The 16,502-nt window shown below is 40.2% G+C and overlaps 1 protein-coding gene across 5 annotated transcripts in view; it reads right to left on the bottom strand.

Moving 5' to 3' along the window:
- The window catches only part of RAD9B (RAD9 checkpoint clamp component B), a 31,517-nt gene that overhangs the window by 12,571 nt on the left and 2,444 nt on the right, over positions 1-16,502 (bottom strand). For all 5 annotated transcript variants that reach the window (XM_034934471.3, XM_063593650.1, XM_055096133.1 and 2 more), the window contains exons 3-9: positions 15,365-15,520; positions 14,443-14,557; positions 8,084-8,183; positions 5,801-5,907; positions 2,194-2,300; positions 2,038-2,102; positions 1,048-1,170 (exon numbers count right to left, since the gene is read on the bottom strand). In XM_034934471.3, coding sequence (XP_034790362.1) covers positions 1,048-1,170; positions 2,038-2,102; positions 2,194-2,300; positions 5,801-5,907; positions 8,084-8,183; positions 14,443-14,557; positions 15,365-15,520 — 773 coding nt within the window. The remainder of the gene's footprint in view (positions 1-1,047; positions 1,171-2,037; positions 2,103-2,193; positions 2,301-5,800; positions 5,908-8,083; positions 8,184-14,442; positions 14,558-15,364; positions 15,521-16,502) is intronic.

Genomic DNA, 16,502 nt, shown 5'->3' with positions numbered 1-16,502 from the left:
AGCATCATTCTTCCCCCAAAAGAAAAGAAATTAAGAAAGAAAAAAAAGCCAGGCGCAGTGGCTCATGCTTGTAATCCCAGCGCTTTGGGAGGCTGACGCGGGAGTTCGAGACCAGCCTGACCAACATAGTGAAACCCCGTCTCTACTAAAAACACAAAAATTAGCCAGGTGTGTTAGTGCACACATGTCATCCCAGCGACTGAGGCAGGAGAATTGCTTGAACCCAGGGGGTGGAGGTTTTAGTGAGCTGAGATCATGCCACTGCACTCCAGCCTGGGCAACAGAGTGAGATTCTGTCTCAAAAAAACAAAAAAACAAAAAAAAAAAAAGAAAGCAAGAAAGCAATGGCTATCCCTATATCTGAGCAAAAGTTCTAGGAAGTGAATATAGACTTTCCTGTGAAAACACTATATTACCCCTAAAAAAAAACAAAAAAAAAAACTAAAGGCCCGATGTGGTGACTCACACCTGTAATCCCAGCACTTTGGGAGGCTGAGGCAGGTGGATGGCTTCAGCCCAGAAGTTTGAGACCAGCCTGGGCAACATGGTGAAACCCTGTCTCTACAAAAAAAAATACAAAAAATTAGCTGGGTGTGGTGGCACATGCCTATAGTCCCAGCTACTTGGGAGGCTGAGGTGGGAGGACCACTTGAGCCAGGGAAATGGAGGCTGCAGTGACTTGAGATTGTGCCAGAGCACTCAAGCCTGGGCAATGGGAGTGAGACCTTGTCTAAAACAATAACAACAACAACAACAACAACAACAACAAAAACTAAAAATTGGAATTGAGTTCTGGGAAACAACACAGATAAACCAGACAGTCTTGTTCAATTCTGGACAGAACAGAAAAAGCAAATATCTGACACGAGATTGGTGATGTTTCTATGCTACAGGTAAGTTTCACTACAGCTCTTCTGTATTCAGTCAAAATTTGTTAACTAATATTTCACTCCTCAATTGTTTCCTAAGTGAATGCAAGTGAATTATTTCAAAATAAGATTATGATGGCTTGTCCCAAGTAATAAAGAAGTTAAAACACAGTCTTACCTTTTTCGTTTCTGTGAAAGACACAGTGACTGTGGTGAAGATGCTCTACTTTGTTCATCAGCTAATGTGGCCAAAATAAAGTTAGCTTCCACTAACATATCATCAATACTCAAAGCCAGAGGTCTAAAAAAGCCAAGTCAGAGCAACAGTGACACTCATTTTCTGATGGACATTAGAAACACATTAGAAATGATACTTAATTCTGGACTAAAAAGAAACAGGGGAGGCCAAGGCGGGTGGATCATCTGAGGTTGCGAGTTTGAGACCAGCCTGACCAACATGGAGAAACCCCGTCTCTACTAAAAATACAAAAAAAAAATTAGCCGGGCATGATGGTGCATGCCTGTAATCCCAGCTACTCAAGAGGCTGAGGCAGAAGAATCACTTGAACCTGGGAGGCAGAGGTTGCAGTGAGCTGAGATTGCACCATGGCACTCCAGCCTGGGCAACAAAAGCAAAACTCCATCTCAAAAACAACAACAACAACAACAACAAAAAAAAACAAAAAACAAAAAAGAAACAGTAGGCCGGGTGCTGTGGCTCACGCCTGTAATCCCAGCACTTTGGGAGGCCGAGGCTGGTGGATCTCTTGAAATCAGGAGTTCAAGGCCAGCCTGGCCAACATGGGGAAACCCCGTCTCTACCAAAAATACAAAAATTAGCCAGGCATGGTGGTAGACGCCCGTAATCCCAGCTACTTGGGAGGCTGAGGCAGTAGAATTGCTTGAACCCGGGAGGCAGAGCCTGCAGTAAGCCGAGATCATGCCACTGCACTCCAGCCTGGGCGACAGAGTGAGACTCCGTCTGAAAAAAGAAAAAATAAAATTTTAAATGCCATGTTTTAGCATCTTTCAAAATTTTAGTTTGATAAGTATTAATAGTAAAGTTTAGGTATTCCTGAGGTGTTAATTAATTTCAAAGTGATCCAAAAGGTTTTGTTATTGATATAAAACAAAAGAAACAAGCTCAGAAAAATTCTCAAGGACCTACTTCCCAGGGAAATCAAAATAAATGGATATAGGAGCATGTGTAGCTTCTGAAAATGTCAGTATTCCCTGAAAAAAGAAAAGAAGAAAAAAACTTAAAATCCTTATAAAAACTTACAGTGAAAATTTGAATTTTAAATTGATACAAATCTTTATTTACCTTCAATTCTTTGAAACAAAATGTTATCTCAGTGTCCATTCCAATTTGAAAGAAGTCAAACTCATCTGAGCCAACAAACATCTCACTGTATACAGCATTGCTCAAATCTGTTTAATATTATGGGAAAATAAAGAATAAAATTAGTTCCAGAGATGAATTTAGAGGAAAAAAGAATTTTTCTGGTCTCCCAAATCCCATCCCATTTCCTCCTGCCCTACGTACCCTAACTTCCCCACCTGATATCTGTATGCTATTTTTAAATGCCTTTGTTCAAAAGAGAAATTTAATATTTTACATTTCTCTTAAACTACCCAATGATTCAGGGTCTATAAGTCCATTTCACATAAATTAAACTGTTTATGTTTAAATACCAGATTTCTTATCTAAGTTAATTAATAAATTTTTTGTTTTCTTCTTTTTGAGACACGGTCTTACTGTGTTGCCCAGGCTGGAGTGCAGTGGCATGATCACAGCTCACTGCAGCCTTGACCTCCTGGGCTCAAGTGATCCTCTGCCTCAGTCTTCTGAATAGCCGGGACTACAGGCATGTGCCACTTACATGCACATTTTTAACTTTTTTTTTTTCTTTTGAGACAGAGTCTCACTCTGTTGCCCAGGCTGGAGTGCAGTGGCACAATCTCGGCTCACTGCAAGCTCTGCCTCCCGGGTTCACGCCATTCTCCTGCCTCAGCCTCCCGAGTAGCTGGGACTACAGGCACCCACCACCACACTCGGCTAATTTTTTGTATTTCTTTTAGTAGAGATGGGGTTTCACTGTGTTAGCCAGGATGGTCTCGATCTCCTGACCTCGTGATCCACCCGCCTCAGCCTCCCAAAGTACTGGGATTACAGGCGTGAGCCACTGCGCCTGGCCATATTTTTAAATGAAAGTACAATCTTACCCTACATACCATTTCATAATCTACCCAATAATATATCAATATATCTTGGCTATTTTTCCATGTCAATAAGCACATTTTTATAATTATTTGTGTGTGTGTGTGTGTGTCAATGTTTTGTGTTTTCCACTACAAAATTGCTTCATTAAACCTCTCTGATACATACCCTCAGAGAGAGAGGAATGTATTTATACATACACATATAACATTACTTTAATGTTTTTATTATTATTTTTTTGAGATGGAGTCTCACTCTGTTGCCCAAGCTGGAGTCCAGTGGTGTGATCTCGACTCAGTGCAAGGTCCACCTGCCAGATTCTAGCGATTCTCCTGCCTCAGCCCCCTGAGTAACTGGGACTACAGGCACACACCACCACGTCCAGCTAATTTTGTATCTTTAGTAGAGAAAGGGTTTCACCATGTTGGCCAGGCTGGTCTCAAACCCCTGACCTCAGGTGATCAGCCCTCCTCGGCCTCCCAAAGTTCTGGGATTACAGGCATGAGCCACCACGCCCGGCCCATTAATTTTTTTTGAGACTGGGTCTCACTCTGTTGCCCAGGCTGTAATACAGTGGCATGATCATAGCTCACCTGCAACCTTGAAATCTTGAGCTCAAGTGATCCCCTTGCCTCAGCTGCTGCAGCATGGACTACAGGTGCATGCCACCATACCTGGCTAATTTTTTATTTTTGTAGAGATGGGATCTTGCTGTGTTGGCCAGGCTGGTCTGAACTCCTGGCCTCAAGCAATCCTGCCTCAGCCTCCCAAAGCACTAGGATTACAGGGGTGAGCCATTGTACCTGGCCAATGTTACTTTTAATAGTTTCATAGTATTTCATTATCTTCACTCAATCTCCTGTTGTGAGATCTAAAGTATAGAAGGAGATATACCCAACTATTAAAAGTGCTTATCTCTGTATAGTGGGATATCAGGTGACTTAAAAAATTTTTTTTGTATTTTTAATTTTCTTCAATGAATATCAATTATATAAGTAGTAAGAACAAAGATTGAGTGATATATATATACATATTTATTATTATTATTATTTTAGACAGAGTCTTGCTCTGTCGCCAGGCTGGAGTGCAGTGGCGTGATCTTGGCTCACTGCAACCACCGCCTCCCAGGTTCAAGTGATTAATCCCCCGTCTCAGCCTCCCAAGTAGCTGGGACTATAGGTGCACACCACCACACCCCACTAATTTCTTGTATTTTAATAGAGACGGGGTTTCACCATGTTGGCCAGGATGGTCTCGATCTTCTGACCTCATGATCCGCCTGCCTCAGCCTCCCAAAGTGCTGGGATTACAGGCGTGAGCCACCACGCCCGGCCAAATGATATATTTTTTAAAGGATCAAACAATGTCTTAAATATACATTCATCTCCAACAAGAAGGCTCATGTCACTCCTAATATACTAGCATAGAAGAAGTTTAATAATAAGATTAAACAACTAGATTGCCAGTCAACTGTAACTATAACTTCATTAGAAAGCTACTCACAAGGGACAGTTTCTCCTGGCTACTAAATGGCCATCTTTATTCAGAGATGGCATGATGGTACATAAAACAGACCCTTTCACTAGGCAATTTGTGACACCAGGCAAGCCACAGTTTCTCTGTGCTTCAATTTTTTTTTTTTTTGAGACAAGATCTTGCTGTCTTGCCTGGGCTGGAGTGCAGTGGCACAATCATGGCTCACTGCAGCCTCAAACTCACGGGCTCAAGCAATCCTTCCACCTTAGCCTACCAAGTAGCTGACACTACAGGTGTGCACCACCATGCCTGGCTATTTTTCTTATGTTTTGTAAAGATGAGGTGTCACTATGTTGCCAAGGCTGGTAACTCCCCTCAAGTGATCCTTCTGCCTCAGCCTCCCAAAGTGTCCAACTGCTTCATATGTGCTTTATATGTGCTTTCAATTTCTTCATATGTAAAATGGGGATAATAATAGTACCTACATACATCTTAGAGTTGTTATGAAGATCAAATGACTTCATAAATGCAAACTATTTAGAACAGAACCTGGCACAAACACTACAAAAGTCATGTGACCCAACTTAAGCCCTGGTTTTTCACTTTAAAATAATAGTTCTTTCCTTTGTATCCTCTCCTTACTGCTGTCACCAAAAACATATTATCTAAGGTCAGTCTCAAACAGCTTGTTGTGCCAAAAGACCGTAGCAAATTTTCTTTTTTCTTTTATTTGAGACAGAGTCTCTGTCGCCCAGGCAATGGAGTGCAATGGTGCAATCTTGGCTCATTGCAACCTCCACCTCCCGGGTTCATGCGATTCTCCTGCCTCAGCCTCCTGAGTAGCTGGGATTACAGGCCTGAGCCACCACACCCAGCTAATTTTTTTATTTTTAGTAGAGATGGGTTTTCGCCATGTTGGCCAGGCTGGTCTCGAACTCCCGACCTCAGGTAATCCACCTGCCTCAGCCTCCCAAAGTGCTGGGATTACAGGCGTGAGCCACAGCACCTGGCCCCATTCTCCTAATTTTAAAACACCCTGAATTTCAAAGCCAAATATTTTAATTGCTGATTGTGTTAAACTTGTTGGATCTCTTAAAGCTTTTTCCAACCTTTCTACATCTTACTGCTTTTTAGACAGGAATAAAATTATGTCACTAATATTTGCAGTATGGTTAGTAATTGAGAGACAGGAAGTAATAACCCATCAAAACACCATTTCAGATACAATCTTTACCCATTGATTCCTCATTAGAACTCTTGAGGCAAAAATTCAGTGGAGTAACAGCAAGAGTAACTTCCTCTTGACTTGATGTAAAAAGAACAATGGCATCAGCAAGCAATCTATAAAATGTAAAGAACAGTATTAACATTATTTGAAAAACAAACAGAAAGACATACCTTATTAACTGGGACTCAAATCTCTAATCTGGAAATAAATAATTACTTGGCCTGGGTTTAGAAAAATTTACCCAAACTCCTACCTTCTTTCTTATACATAGCTGCTATATTTTCAGCATATTTTAAAATTATAACTTCATTTGAAGGCCAAGAGAATAGCAAAATATATCCTTAGTAAAACACATGAACTCTGCAGTACAAACAAAATTCCAGAATAAAATATCTTTAATTATATGTTTTTGTATGCCCAGTTACTTATGCCCTAGATCATACTGTAAAGAGAGATACTGGAAAGTGAAGCTGTTCAAAAACAACTCAGGTGAATTATGCTGGAGACCTAGATGTGGGGGCAGAGGTTTCTAAGCAGCCTGCTGCCTATATTCTTTCCCTTTGCTCCTTTCCTCGACTGTTACCTGTTGCTTTCAAGGTTCTCTTGACATCCCAAATGCCCTTTTATTCTGGCTTTTTTCAAAAACAGTTTTATTGAGATATAATTCCCATATGACATAATTCACAGATTGAAAATTGTTTGATTTGCATTTCCCTAATGACTAATGATGTTGGGCATCTTTTCAGGTGCTTACTGACATTTTCTTTGAAGAAATGACTATTAAAATCCTTTACTTATTTTTTACAGCTGGGTTGTCTTTTTATTATTGTATTATAAATTCTGCACTCCTTTTGACATTGAGATATTATTAAGATAAAAATAAAATTCTTAGAATTTATGTAATCTTGGTGTTAATCTGATGTTAGACATTGGTTTAACGGTGTTTCTTGATATCAAAATGTCAGGAACACCTACAAAATTCATTTGGGAACTTTTCCAGTGTTAAGTGGGGGCAGTTATACAAGATACCAAATAATTTGATACAAAAAAAATGGCAACATGAATGTGCAATTCAAAAAGGAAGGGAGGAAGGAAGGAAGCAAGGAAGCAAGGAAGCAAGGAAGGAAGCAAGGAAGGAAGGAAGGGACCAGATGTGGTAGCTCACGCCTGTAATCCCAGTACTTTGGGAGGCTAAGGCAGATGGATCACTTGAACTCAGAAGTTTGTCTCAATCAGCCTGAGCAACATGACGAAACCCCGTCTCTACAAAAAAATACAAAAATTAGCCAGGCATGGTGGCTTGCACTTGTAGTCCCAGCTACTCGGGAAGCTGAGGCACAAGAATTGTTTGAACCCAGGAGGTGGAGGTTACAGTGAGCCAAGATCACATCACTGCACTCCAGCCTGAGCAACAGAGGGAGACTCTGTCTCAAAAATAATAATAATAATAATAATAATAATAATAATAATAATATAAAAACAATATGGATAAAATATCATTTGGCTCACAAAGTAATGTTAATTAATGTTTAATGCTACAGCTGAACTGAAAACTGGATGCACTTTCAAATAACAGGTTTCAAGTTTCAAATTTCAAGACATATATGCCTTACTCATTATCTAGAGGAAAACACTGTTAATACTTAGGGCCAAAATCATTTCACATAAAAAATGTTAAAATTTCCTCAAGCTCTGTGTTTTAAGATTCAGACAAGAACCATATAAATGCAACTTGATATAGAAAGCCACTGATGGGGTGTTTTTAGAACTTTCTTGGGTCACTAAATTATTATAGCTACCATTAGTTATTATCCACTATTATCTTTAACAAAGTTTCCTCTTGTCCCTGTATGGTGATTTCTCCAAGTCAAATTTCAGCTTAAAAAAAAATGTACTGGCAGGGCGTGGTGGCTCACGCCTGTAATACCAGCACTTTAGGGGGCCAAGGCAGGTGGATCACGAGGTCAAGAGATCAAGACCATCCTGGCTAACACGGTAAACCCCCCCCGTCTCTATTAAAAATACAAAAAAATTAGCCGGGAGTGGTGGTGGGCGCCTGTAGTCCCAGCTACTCGGGAGGCTGAGGCAGGAGACTGGTGTCAACCCGGGAGGCGGAGCTGGCAATGAGCCAAGATCGCGCCACTGCACTCCAGCCTGGGCGACACAGCGGGACTCCATATCAAAAAAAAAAAAAAAATGTGCTGACTGAAAAGCTCTAGGGCATTGATTCTTCACTCCATGATCATACTGTATTCAGGTGAAAAAAACTGACAACAGACAACTCATTACCTTGGTTGAATCATTAGCGTATTAGTACAAACATTCTTGTCAAAAATAACTTGCAAAGGCTGACTTTCTTGAAAACATATATTATGAGTTCTTTTAATACCTTAAAAAGAATAAAGCCACCTCTTAATAATTTTAAGTACAAAACTAACAAATTAAAGAAGTCTTTAAGTTTCACAGCCAAATTAAAGTAATAAAGTAACATTTACTATCTGGCAAGTGCATATACCTTGGAGAAGCACTATTCCTTAATTAAATGTGTTTATCGCTCCCTAGTGGACACCAAGCAATATGTCATACCTTCTGACCAATCAGGCAGGAGAGTTCCCAGATTCCTTTGAAATACAGGCAGTTTCCTTCTTCTTCTTCTTCTTCTTTTTTTGTTAATATATTTTTATTGATACATGGTATTTTAAAATATTTATGGGGTACATGTGGCCAGGCACGGTGGTTCATGCCTGTAATCCCAGCACTTTGGGAGGCCAAGGCAGGTGGATCGCTTGAGGCCAGGAGTTCAAAACCAGCCTGGTCAACATGGCATAACCCTGTCTCTACTAAAAATACAAAAATCAGTCGGGCATGGTGGTGCATGCCTGTAATCCCAGCTACCTGGGAGGCTGAGGCACAAGAATCACTTGAACCTGGGAAGCAGAGGTTGCCATGAGCCAAGATTGTGCCACTGTATACTCCAGCCTGGGTGACAGAGTGAGACTCTGTCTCAAAAAGAAAAAAAAAAAAAAAGGCCAGGCACGGTGGCTCACGCATGTAATCCCAGCACTTTGGGAGGCTGAGGCGGGCGGATCATGAGGTCAGGAGATAGACACAATCCTGGCCAACATGGTGAAACTCCGTCTCTACTAAAATATAAAAAACTAGCCGGGCGTGGTGGCATGCGCCTGTAATCCCAGCTACTTGGGAGGCTGAGGCAGGAGAATCACTTGAACCCAGGAGGTGGAGGTTGCAGTGAGCCGAGATCGTGCCACTGCACTCCAGCCTGACAACAGAGCGAGACTCTGTCTCAAAAAAAAAGAAAAAATGTATGGGGTACATGTGACAGATATTTTGTTACATGCACAGACTGTGTAATTATCAAGCCAGGATATCTGGGGTGTCCATCACCTCAAGTATTTATCATTTCTATGTGTTAAGAACATTTTAAGTCCTCTCTTTTAGCTACATTGAAACACAGAATACACCGCTGCTAACTTATAGTCACCCTACTCTGCTACCCCACATTAGAACTTATTCCTTCTACCTAACTGTATGTTTGTACCTACTGACCAACCTCTCTTCATACTCACCCACACACCATTACCAGCCTCTGGTATCTACCATTCTACTCTCTACCTCCATGAGATCAACTTTTTAGCGTCCACATTGTGAGAACATGCAATACTTGACTTTCCATGCCTGGCTTATTTCACTTAACATAGTGACCTCTAGTTCCATCCACGTTGCTGCAAATGACAAGATTTCATTATTTTTATGGCCAAATAGTATTCCATTGTGTATATATACTACATTTTCTTTATCCATTAGTCCACTAATAGACACTTAGCTTGATTCCGTAACTTTGCTATTATAAATGGTGCTGCAATAAACACAGGGATGTAGGTATTTCTTTGATATATATTTTTTTCCTTTGGATAAAGACTCAGTAGTGGGATTGCTGGATCATGTGGTACTTCTATTTTTAGTTTTTTAAGAAATCTCCAAAATACAGGTAGTTTCTTAAATTGCGTGTAAAATAGTGATTGCAGACTACAGATCATATCTCTATTACTCTCTTTCAGTACCCTCCATCCAGGACTGATATTTCTAAACAGGACTTTTGACAGATTTCAACATCTGGTTTGTTAATTCTTTTCTTTTCTTTTCTCTCCTCTTCTCTCCTCCTTCCCTCCTTCTTCCTTTCTCTCTTTCTTTCTTTTTTTTTTTTTTTTGGACAGGGTCTCAACCTGTTGCCAAGGCTAGACTGTTGTGGTGTGATCTCAACTCACTGCAACCTCCAACTCCTGGGCTCAAGTGATCCTCCCATCTCAACCTCCCCAGTAGCTGGGACTAGAGGCACACTCTACCACACCTGGCTAATTTTTGTATTTTTGGTAGAGACAAGGTTTCTCCATGTTGCCGAGGCTGAATTATTGTCCTTTTAGAGGAAGAGGAGAGGTAGCAATAATGAGTATGAACCTATGTGCCAGGAACTGTAGCATACATATTACATACATTCTCTCTGATCCTCACAATATCCCTGTGGGGTAGCTAGGATGGCCTCACTTTCATGTCTGGGGCCTCAACTGGGACAACTGAGATGGCTAAGGCCTCTCACCTATTCTTTAATCCTCCAGAAAGCTATTCCATGCTTGTTCTCATGCTGGTGGAAAGGTTCTTAGGGCAACAGTGGAAGCTGACAGGACTCAGCTCGGAACTCACACAATAACACTTATGGTGCATTCTACCGGTATCAAAGCAAATCTAAGGCCGGGTGAAATTCAAAATGAGGAAACATACTCCAGGTATTGAAGGGAGGGGCTGCAGATAATTGGTGACAATTTTTTTTGTGATCTACCACATAAGGGACTATTTTAGGAGCTGGAACTAGCAGAGAACAAATCAGACAAAAATCTATCTTCACAGGGCTAACATTTTACAGAGGGGAGATAGATAGCAAGAAAATAAATGAATAAAACAGTAGGCAAGGGAGCAGGGCATACACCCTGAGGAGGAAACATGCCAGGGCTTCTGAATCATGGAGGACCTTATAGGCCATTCTGAGATCTTTGGCTTTTACCCTGGGTAAAATGGGGAGCTACTGGGAGAGTTTTGAGCACCGAAGTGACATAATATGACCTATTTTAAAGGGATCACTGTGACTGCTGTTTTGAGAAGACACAAAGCTCAAAAGATGACATATTTTACGTATTTAAAAAATATTTTCAAGTTACTTTTGGTGGAATAGGTAATAGATGCACATGGGACAAAATGCAAAAGATATAAAAGAACAGTGAGAGTGAGTCACCCTCCATCCCTGACTCCTGCCAACCTAGAACCTACACAGAAGCAACTACTGCTACCAGTTTCTTAGGTGTTCTTTAGAAATAACCTATGCATATATAAGTGTGTTTATACCTGTATAACAAATATTTGAATCAAGTGAATATTGGTATTGCTGAGGATGTGCAAGCTGAGAAGTGTCTTTTCTTTGTCATCCGCAATGCTCTATTCTTGCTACTTGTTTTCTTCCTTTTTTCTTATAAGCACACACTAGACACCCTCAACCGGTATTTTTTCACACTTCTCCTTCATCTTAGACTGCCATCCCAGGCTGGGCATGGTGGCTCACACCTGTAATTCCAGCACATTAGGAGGCTGAGGCAAGAGGACTGCCTGGCTCAGGAGTTTGAGACCAGCTTCCAAAACACAGTGAGACCTTGTTATCTATTAAAAGTTTTTAAAAAATTAGCCAGGTGTGAAAAAAAAATTAGCCAGGTGTGGTGGGCGTGGTTGCTCATTCCTGTAATCCCAGCACTTGGGAGGCTGAGGCAAGCAGATCACTTGAGCCCAAGAGTTCAAGACCAGCCTGGGCAACATGGTGAAACCCCATCTCTACAAACAATATAAAAAATTAGGGCTGGGCATGGTGGCTTATGCCTGTAATTCCAGCACTTTGGAAGGCCAAGGAGGGCAGATCACGAGGTCAGGAGATCGAGATCATCCTGGCTAAGATGTTGAAACCCCGTCTCTACTAAAAATACAAAAAAAAAGTTAGTCGGGCATGGTGGCAGGCACCTGTAGTCCCAACTACTCGAGAGGCTGAGGCAGGAGAATGGCGTGAACCCAGGAGGCAGAGCTTGCAGTGAGCTGAGATCGCACCACTGCACTCCAGCCTGGGCGACAGAACCAGACTCCGTCTCAAAAAAATTAAAATAAAAAAATTAGCCAGGTATGGTGGCACGCTCCTGTGATCCCAGCTACTCTGGAGGCTGAGGTAGGAGGATCACTGAGTCTGGGAAGTCAAGGCTGCAGTGAGCCAAGATCACGCCACTGCACTCCATCCTGCTCCATCCTGGGTGACAGAGTGAGACTTTGTTTCAAAAAAAAGAAAAGAAAAGAAAAGAAGCTGCACCCTGGATCAAACCATGGCGGTGGCTCATGCCTGTAATCCCAGCACTCTGGGAGGCCAAGGCAGGAGAATTGCTTGAGCCCAGGAGTTTGAGACCAGCCTGGGCAACATGACAAGACCCTGACTCTACAAAAATTAAGAACAAAAACAAAAACAACCATGCCTGTGACTTAATTTTGAATTTTTTGTTTACATGAGCCAATACTTTATTTTTTAAGCTAGTTTGAGTTGGACCGTCTGTTTTTATTTGTTACTTGTAACCTAAAGCATAGTATCATATAACTACCCTATAAAAACCATTAAATAATTAACCAATCACAAATACTTACTGGACATGATTCAAGTAAGCTACTTGAGAGATACTGAATACCAAGTATTCACTTTCTGTCTAAAATCTAGTTGGAGATAAGGAAAGAGGATAATTATAGTAACAGCAATCACTAACAAGTACTTCCCCTGGGGCAGGTACTGCGGTATGTACTTTACATATGTGATCTCACTTCATCCTCACAATCACCCCGTAACTTGTGGGTAGGCATGATCATCTCCACTTCACAGTAAGGAATGAAGATTCAGAGAGCTTATGCACTGTCCCAAAACTAATAAGAAGTGGAGAAGAATTTACACCCACATCTTTGTGATGTCAAGGCTTGCTATGCTTTTAATCATGCTCTTTGAATCATTCTGCTATTAAATGAACTGAAGTTCAAAGAAGGAAAAAATAATGTTAAATTATTAGTATTTTATAGGAAACAATTTAAAGACTATAAATATATGCTGAAATAAAAATATATTATAATAAATGTAAGATTAAATTAAGAAATACAGCCAGGCGCGGTAGTTCACACCTGCAATCCCAGCACTTTGGGAGGTCAAGGCCGGCAGATCACCTGAGGTCAGGAGTTTCAGACCAGCCTGACCAACATGGTAAAACCCCATCTCTACTAAAAATACAAAATTAGCCGGGCATGGTGGAGCATGCCTGTAATCCTAGCTACTCAGGAGGCTGAGGCAGGAGAATTGCTTGAACCCAGGAGGTAGAGGTTGCAGTGAGCCAAGATCATGCCATTGCACTCCAGCCTGGGCAACAAGAGCGAAACTCCATCTCAAAATGAATATATATATGTATATATATTATACATTATGTATATAATATTATGTATATATGTATACATAATATGTATTATGTATATATTATACATATTATATATAATACATATATAATATATTTAACACATATATATTATACTTAATACATATATATTATATATAATACATATATTATATATTATATATAATACATATATTATATATTATATATAATACATATATTATATATTATATATAATACATATATTATATATTATATATAATACATATATTATATATTATATATAATACATATATTATATATTATATATAATACATATATTATATATTATATATAATACATATATTATATATTATATATAATACATATATTATATATTATATATAATACATATATTATATATTATATATAATACATATATTATATATTATATATACATATTATATTATATATAATATATGTATATTATATATAATATACATATATATAATCAAGCAGCTAGTAAATTTTAGAACAACCAATTGCTTGAATTCATACGGATATTTGAAAAAAATTAGGCTGTATGCAGGCAAAGCTTGTGCCACTGACAAGTCAAAAAAAGAAATAATACCGATCATCTTACAATACTTCTACAGTGACAGGTAAGATAATACTTCAGGCCAGGTGCAGTGGCTCATGCCTGGCTCAGGCCAGGTGCAGTGGCTCATCCCAGCACTTTGGGAGGCCGAGGCAGGTGGGCAGATCACCTGAGGTCAGGAGTTCGAGATCAGCCTGGCCAACACAGTGAAACCCCGTCTCTACTAAAAATACAAAAATTAGCTGGGCATGATGGCAGGTGCCTGTAATCCCAGCTACTTGGGAGGCTGAGGCGGGAGAACTGCTTGAACCCACGAGGTGGAGGTCGCAGTGAGCTGAGATGGCGGCATTGCACTCCAGCCTTGGCGACAGAGCAAGACTCCATCTCAAAAAAAAAAAAAAGGATAGTACTTCAAACTGCCCTACCACTTAACTACACACACTCTAAGCAATAATGTAACGAGAAATCTTGACATGAAATATCAATGTTCTAAACATGAAAACTATTGAGAAAAAAACACAGTATTTTAAACCACTTTTAATTGTACCTACCATGTCTGTAGAAGAATTGAATAACTACTTTGCATTTATCAGATCTGGTGAATATTCTGCACTTCTCTATATTTCTTTCAAGGGAATTCAGACATCTAAAGATGGGCAAAATTGACTGTAACAGAAATATACATATTAAGCACATACTTAACATGGTTGATTCATTTTAGAAACAAAAGTATATGCATTCATAAATGAACAGACTTGGCCAGGCGCGGTGGCTCACGCCTGTAATCCCAGCACTTTGGGAGGCAGAGGCGGGCGGATCACGAGGTCAGGAGATCGAGACCATCCTGGCTAACACAGTGAAACCCCGTCTCTACTAAAAATACAAAAAATTAGCCAGGCGTGGTGGCGGGCGCCTGTAAGTCCCAGCTACTCGGGAGGCTGAGGCAGGAGAATGGCGTGAACCTGGGAGGCAGAGCTTGCAGTGAGCCGAGATTGTGCCACTGCACTCCAGCCTGGGCAACAAAGCGAGACTCCGTCTCAAAAAAAAAATGAACAGACTTGGCCAGGTGCACTGGCTCACGCCTGTAATCCCAGCACTTTGGGAGGCCGAGGTGGGCAGATCACTTGAGGTCAGGAGTTCAAGACCAGCCTGGCCAACATGGCGAAACCCTCATCTCTATTAAAAACACAAAAATTAGCCAGGCATGGTGGCACACGCCTATAATCCCAGCTACTTGGGAGGCTGAGGCACGAAAATCACTTGAAACTGGGAGGCGGAGGTTGCAGTGAGCCAAGATTGCACCACTGCACTCCAGCCTGGGTAAGAAAGCGAGACTCTGTCTCAAAAATAATAATAATAATGAACAGATTTGTCCTGAATGCCATTTAAACTATTAAGTATAGAATACAGGTTATGTCCTATATAATGAATATTTCTACAGAATAAGAGAAAACCAGGGCCACTTATATTTACCTTCATTCCCAATTTGCATTTTAAATTCAGTGTTGTGTCAAGTTCATTTTCACTCATTTTCACTAAAGCTGACCATTGATAATGTTGAAAAAACACAGGAGAGAACAGGACACATCCATATGCTGACCGAGAAGAATTCACACATCTTAGAGCAAGCTAGAAAAATAAGATAAAAACTATTTAGGAGAGGTTGCGCATGGTGGCTCCCATGAACCTGTAATCCAAGCACTTTGGGAAGCCAAGGCAGGAGGATGGATGGAAGCCAGGAGTCTGAGACCAGCCTGGCCAACAGAGCAAGACCCCACCTCTATTTTTTTATTTTAAAAAAATTTAGGAGAAAATAAACTTTCTTTACATAATAGCTTGATTCAGAAAACGTCATTATGTTTAACATCACAGTTAAATGTGTTCAAATAAGAACATGGGATGTTAATTATGGACTGCCCTATATAGTCTGTATTGAATTTGCATATATATACATATAGGTACACCTATAATATATACAAGACATAACCTGTATTCTATACTTGATAGTTTAAATGGCATTCAGGACAAGTCTGTTAATTTATTATACACCTATATATACACATACATATAGGTGTACATACATGTATATATACATGCATGTACGTATATATAGGTGTATACATATATGTATATTATATTGAATACATATATGTGTTAAATCTAAAAGTTTACATGTTGAAAACATAAAATAGTAAATGCCTACAGGGGCCTTAACTTTAATTTCTTTTTTACTTTTTTTCAAAAAACCAGCCTGTTGGCCAGGCTGGAGTGCAATGGTACCATCGCAGCTCACTGCAGCCTCCAAACCCCTGGCCTCAACCAATCCTCCCTCCTCTCAGCCTTCCAAGTAGCTGGGACTACAGGCACACAACACAACACCCGACTAATTTTTAAAATTTTTTTGTAGAGACAGGTAGTGTCTTGCTTTGTTGCTCAGGCTGGTCTCGAACTCCTGGGCTCAAGTGATCCTCCTGTCTCAGCCTCCCAAAGTGCTGGGATTACATTTGTGAAGTACCACACCCAGTCATGAGCCTTAACCTTAATGTGTGAAATGGCAAAAGGCAATATATAAGGGAGTTGCAATATATAAGGGAGTTACAGCATATTGGCG

This window comes from Pan paniscus, chromosome 10 (assembly GCF_029289425.2).
Source record: "Pan paniscus chromosome 10, NHGRI_mPanPan1-v2.0_pri, whole genome shotgun sequence".
Classification (NCBI taxonomy): Eukaryota; Metazoa; Chordata; class Mammalia; order Primates; family Hominidae; genus Pan; species Pan paniscus.
This window is presented reverse-complemented; position numbering and strand designations above follow the sequence as displayed.